Source organism: Sesamum indicum, linkage group LG11 (genome assembly GCF_000512975.1).
Source record: "Sesamum indicum cultivar Zhongzhi No. 13 linkage group LG11, S_indicum_v1.0, whole genome shotgun sequence".
Classification (NCBI taxonomy): domain Eukaryota; kingdom Viridiplantae; phylum Streptophyta; class Magnoliopsida; order Lamiales; family Pedaliaceae; genus Sesamum; species Sesamum indicum.
In genome coordinates, this window is record NC_026155.1 from 1182087 (window position 1) to 1187330 (window position 5244).

At 34.1% G+C, this 5244-nt stretch overlaps 1 protein-coding gene across 1 annotated transcript; it reads right to left on the bottom strand.

Annotated features, from left to right (window-relative positions):
- Window positions 2086-4769, bottom strand: LOC105173255 (receptor-like protein 12). Its single transcript, XM_020697682.1, has one exon. It carries the CDS (start codon window positions 4739-4741, stop codon window positions 2138-2140), a length of 2604 nt encoding a protein of 867 aa, XP_020553341.1. The 5' UTR covers window positions 4742-4769; the 3' UTR covers window positions 2086-2137.

Genomic DNA, 5244 nt, shown 5'->3' on the forward strand with positions numbered 1-5244 from the left:
CTCAGGTACTGGCAAAAAGAGCCAGAGACAAAACTACGAGGCGATCCAAGTGACGAATTTGCTTTCTCTTCCTTCTTCCCTATAGTTTTAAGGTAGTTTGTATGTGTGGATTAAAAATTCTGCCGCCTTTCTTCCCTTCTCGATTTCTGGATTTCAACAGTTAATATTGGTTGATCCTCTTGCCACAATTTTTGAGAGGTTACTTTGTGGAAGAAGATCAGAATCCTCAGATGAGCCCACAATTTGAAGCTTTTTCGTATTTAAAGGACTCTAGCTATGTCGATCATAATGCTATTACACTTTAAAAAACATAAGAACATGTTATTGTCTTAAACTCCTGATGTTAGTTGTCTTAAAAAACAGAACTCACAAAGAGATGCTACTGACAATGTAACACTTTATTTTAAGAGAAATTCTTTTGCAGCATATGTTGATTCCATTTTAATGTTCTTTAAATAGTAATTTATTTTTTGTATTTTAAAATCGACTACCATATTCTTTATGCGACGGGAGAGCAGTATTCGTCGAACATTTATATTTTTTTTGGGTTAATTACATTTTCACGTTCGTTCATTTGCTTCAAGTCTCTTGATATTAGAAGTCAAATCCTTGCATATAGATAGTACTTCATCAAAACCGTCCTCCATTTTCATCTGTTTGGACTGGGCTTCTTCTTCGAATTTAGTAGATTGTGTCGATGTTGACTATGAAAATTTTTCAGAAATACTAATAGGATCCAACAAAAAAAAAAAGTTACATTCATTTGTTCTACAATTACAAAATAATTTTCCTTCATTCTAATTGCCGCATTTTTTTGGCAATAACACTTTTGATTTCTATATCGTAAATCAATTTTTTCATCTTTCAAAGCGGATTTTCGAGAAACAAAAGACATGCTACAAAAAGAACAATAAATAAGTATCATAAATAAATATTTTAAATAATTTCATACTAAATGATTTAAAATTAATTAATATTTTATAAAATATAATTCTAAATAAAAAAAGAAATGTAAAATCTTTAATAATATGAAATTAATTATGTAAGCAATTTAAAAAACAAACCTGATAGTGAGAGTCTTTTCTGACTTGACATAGATTGGAACCAATTAAGTCACGTCAATATGTTTCATGTACCCATTTTCTTACCCTTTTAACACTCCATCTTGATTTAGATTTTAGAGATTTTGGACTATTGAATATTAGTAACAATAAATTAATTTGATTTCGTATTTTTCTTTTTCTTCTTTCACTTCTTTTTTCTTTTTTTAAGGTTAATTAGGTAAATTGCAACGTGCTCATCTAAAATTTGTTATAATTATGAATAAAACTGTTATTTGAAATATTACAAATACCTTCCTAAAATTAATGACCGCCCAACAAATATTCCCTACAGTGGCTAAAAAATATCGCCTCATAACAATCTATTTATAGGGACTATTTGTTAGATGATCGTTAATTTTATAAGGCATTTATAATTTTTTAAACGATGGGGAGTTGATCACTAACTTTTTTTGCATCTAGTTATTAAAATATTTTTTTTTTTTTGAAAAATACTTGATTATAATACTTTTGTTATTTCATTTAACTTAAACTTATAGCAAATTCACTCAAGAAATAGCTTTAAATTCTATTCATTTTTTAATTTTTTTTATGAATTAAGTGGATAACATTTTTATAATTTTTTTATCCATCCCGCCCGATTTTTTTTTACACACTTTGACTTTTTAAAAAAATAAAAAAATACAACAAGGCAAAGTTAACAAGTTCATACCTCCATGCAAAAATTACATAATTTTATCAAACATCATACAGATATTTATAATTTTTCAAACGACAATATAATATTAGTAACTGTACCAAATGTCAGGAGAGTTGATTGTAATTTAGCCTTGATATTAAATGTATTATTTGTGTGAGATTCTAACTTTTGTAATTGCAATTAACCATCATTTTACGAGTCGTTATTCTTCTTATTATTTCCAATTTTGGTTGATTACTGCTAATCACATACCTTGATTTTAACATAAAAATTCAGTATTCTAAGAAACTATACTCCGGAAAATCTCCTTTTTTATTCATTGCATGAATATCATACATAACATTTATGGCTAATTTCCTTACTCTGATGTATAGTTTCAGCATTGGCGTCTTCTATTTGTTCTTCCTCTATGTACTATTTTCCTGTCTTTGGAGTTAAATATCTTTTGAAATGTTTGCTCAGTCTGATCATTGAACTTGTATTTGAAGCTTCGACTAAAGAAAAACAGCCAGAGAATGCTTCCTAAGCCAACAACATACCCAAGTGCAACAGATACATAATCCCAATTGATGGCCTCGTCCTTTTGATGTGGATTAGGCGGTGGCACGTTGTCGTCTTCGCCTGCATGCCTGCAACTTATGTTGAGAGGGAAACCACATAGCCCTATGTTTCCTTGGAAGGAATCTGTTGAAAATGTTCGAAACTGAGGGCCGCTTGGGATTGGCCCGATCAACTGATTGTGGGATAGATTCAAGATTGCAAGGAATGTGAGGCGTGTAAGCTCTTTTGGTATTTCCCCTGTTAGCTGGTTGGTTGAGAGGTCGACTGACTCAATATACGTCAACTTACCCAGTGATTTTGGAATTGTTCCTACAAAAGTATTGTGGGATAAGTTGAGAACGAGAAGAGATCTAAGATCACCGATTGCATCTGGTATCTCCCCTTGGAAATTATTGCAAGAGAAATCAATAACTGTAAAGATTGTCAAAATCTTCACTGTGCCCAGATTTGTGCCCAAATTGTATTCAAAACCAAATCCAAACGTTTTGTCGTGCATCCCCAGGTTGTATTCAAAACCACTCGAAATCCCCAGGTTATTTTCACTTTCTAGGCGCGCATCCTTTTCTAGCATCATTCCCCAGAAGCTCTTTGTGTACAGATAACCAGTAAAATTGTTAGAACCGATATCAATGATTTGGAGATCTGTCCAGCTTCTGCTACATCTCACTTGTCCATGGAATCTGTTGGAGCGTAAGATGAGGATACGCAAGCTAGATGGCAGCATGCATGGGAAACCATCATTGATGTTGTTGTTTCCGACATCCAAGACCTGTAACCATTTGCAATTGGCCAGGGACATTGGGAGCCTCCCTTCTAAATAGTTCATACTCATATCCAAAATTTGTAGACGACAATTGACAGAAAATGTATCCGGTATATAGCCACTGATGTTGTTCCCCCAAAGATTCAACACCGCAAGTTTCTCAACTTTTTCCACCAAACAAGGCGATATGCTCCCACTCAATTTATTAGTAGACAAGTCAAGAACTAAAAGTTGAGTAGCATTGCAAAAGGATTTCGGAATAGCTCCACTTAGGCTATTGTTTGCAAGAGACAAGTAATCTATATAGTTAGCATCTTGGGGTAGAGGGGGCAACTCACCCTGGAGTAGGTTTGAGTGTAAGTCCAGATATCTAAGTGAACTAGGAAAGTGATATGGCTTCTGCAGACTAACCAATAGATTCGATGAAAGATCCAAATAGGCAAGTGTTCCATTTCCAATTTCCCAAATCCAATTTGGTACCTCCCCAATTATCCGGTTGTTTGAGAGGTCCAACAACTCCAGCCTGTGTTGGTTTGTAAGATCAGAAAAATTATGTAGCTTACAAGAAGCTAAGGCTAACTGGTTGTTGGAAAGTTTAAGTGTTTGTAGTGAAGGAAGACTAAAGAGAGACTTGGGAATGCTCCCACTAAGTGAATTATGACTAAGGTCTACAAATTGAAGGTTCTTGGACATGTAAAATGATGGGATTGAACCGGTGAAGAAGTTCCTGGATAAGTCCACATGAATTAGCCCAGTTAGGGTAAAAATCGTGGATGGAATAGGTCCAGTGAAGCTGCAACGGTGCATACTTATTTTTGATAACATGCTAAGATTACCAATAGAATTTGGTAATGGGCCTGAGAAGTTAGTATGAAGAAGCAACATAGTCCTAAGAGATGCATTTCGATGAAATTGTGGTATGGAGCCAGTGAGTAACTCATTTTCGGATAAATCAAGATTCTCTAGGGTAGGTATTTGGAAGATCATATAAGGGAATGAGCCTCTTAAATCACAGTCACTGAAAGACAAGGTAGTCAGATGTGAGAAGTTAGCAAAGAAATTAAGAACTGCTGACGACATATGCACGCCATCGAGATAAAGCTCTCTTAGCCCGGTTAGATTCTGAAGAAGCATCTTCAAATTCGGATTCTCAATTTCTAGACCGTTGTATGAGAGATCGAGAGTGACCAATCTCCTCATTAGTGAAACTTCAATTGGAACCTGTCCACCAAAACCAGCACCTGATAAATTCAAATACGTCAAATGTTTGAGGTTGATAATCCCACCTGGAATCTGACCTCCAAAGTCATTCTTAGCCAAGTTTAGCTTCTCCAGGTATCTAAGGGCAAAAAGACTTGACATATTATGAATCCCACCCGAAATTCCCTCCCAATCGAGCTGCAAACTGATCACATGCCCGGCACCATCACATTCCACACCGTCCCAGTTGCAACAATCTTGAGTCTGATTCCAGAGCACCAGTTTTAATGATTGAGTGCTATCGATTCTAAGATCATTCCTCAGTTGAAGCAACAAACTTCTTTGATCCTGCAGGCATTGGCTGTAAGCATTTGGAATGAAACAATTAGTTATGCAAAACATTGAAAGTATGAAGATGAAGCAGAAGAAACACTGAGAATACAAAGAAATTCCCATAGAGAAGGAAGGCTGCACGAATATGAGCCAGTGGTAGGTGGCTCTAAATTAACTTCCATGTTTCTTACACGCCGACGACTTTCAAAGTCTTTGTATGGCATTACCGTTGATTACTGCTAATCACATAGCTTGACTGAGCTTGGGACCAATAATTAAGTCAAGTCAACATTCTTTCATATACCCATTTTCTTAATATACATACAACTCAATAATTTATATTTTATGAGCAGATCAGACATTTCCAAAAAATTAAAATCACAATTAATTTTTAAATTATTCACACTTTTATTACGTATAAATATAAATATAAATATATATATTGAAATATTAGACTTCATTTTTTAGCATTTAGTTATTAAAATACTTTTTTATGATACTTTTATTGTTTTTATTATTATCTATTTTTATTTCTCAATAGCTTTTAGAAATTCATTACTTGATAACTTAAATTGGTAGTCCAGCTCAGTAGAGAGCACATCCAATATAATTATGTTTATTTTTGA

What these genes read in the sequence shown, in the direction of transcription:
- LOC105173255 (XM_020697682.1), bottom strand. Translation starts at nt 4,741, where the DNA reads ATGGGAATTTCTTTGTATTCTCAGTGTTTCTTCTGCTTCATCTTCATA.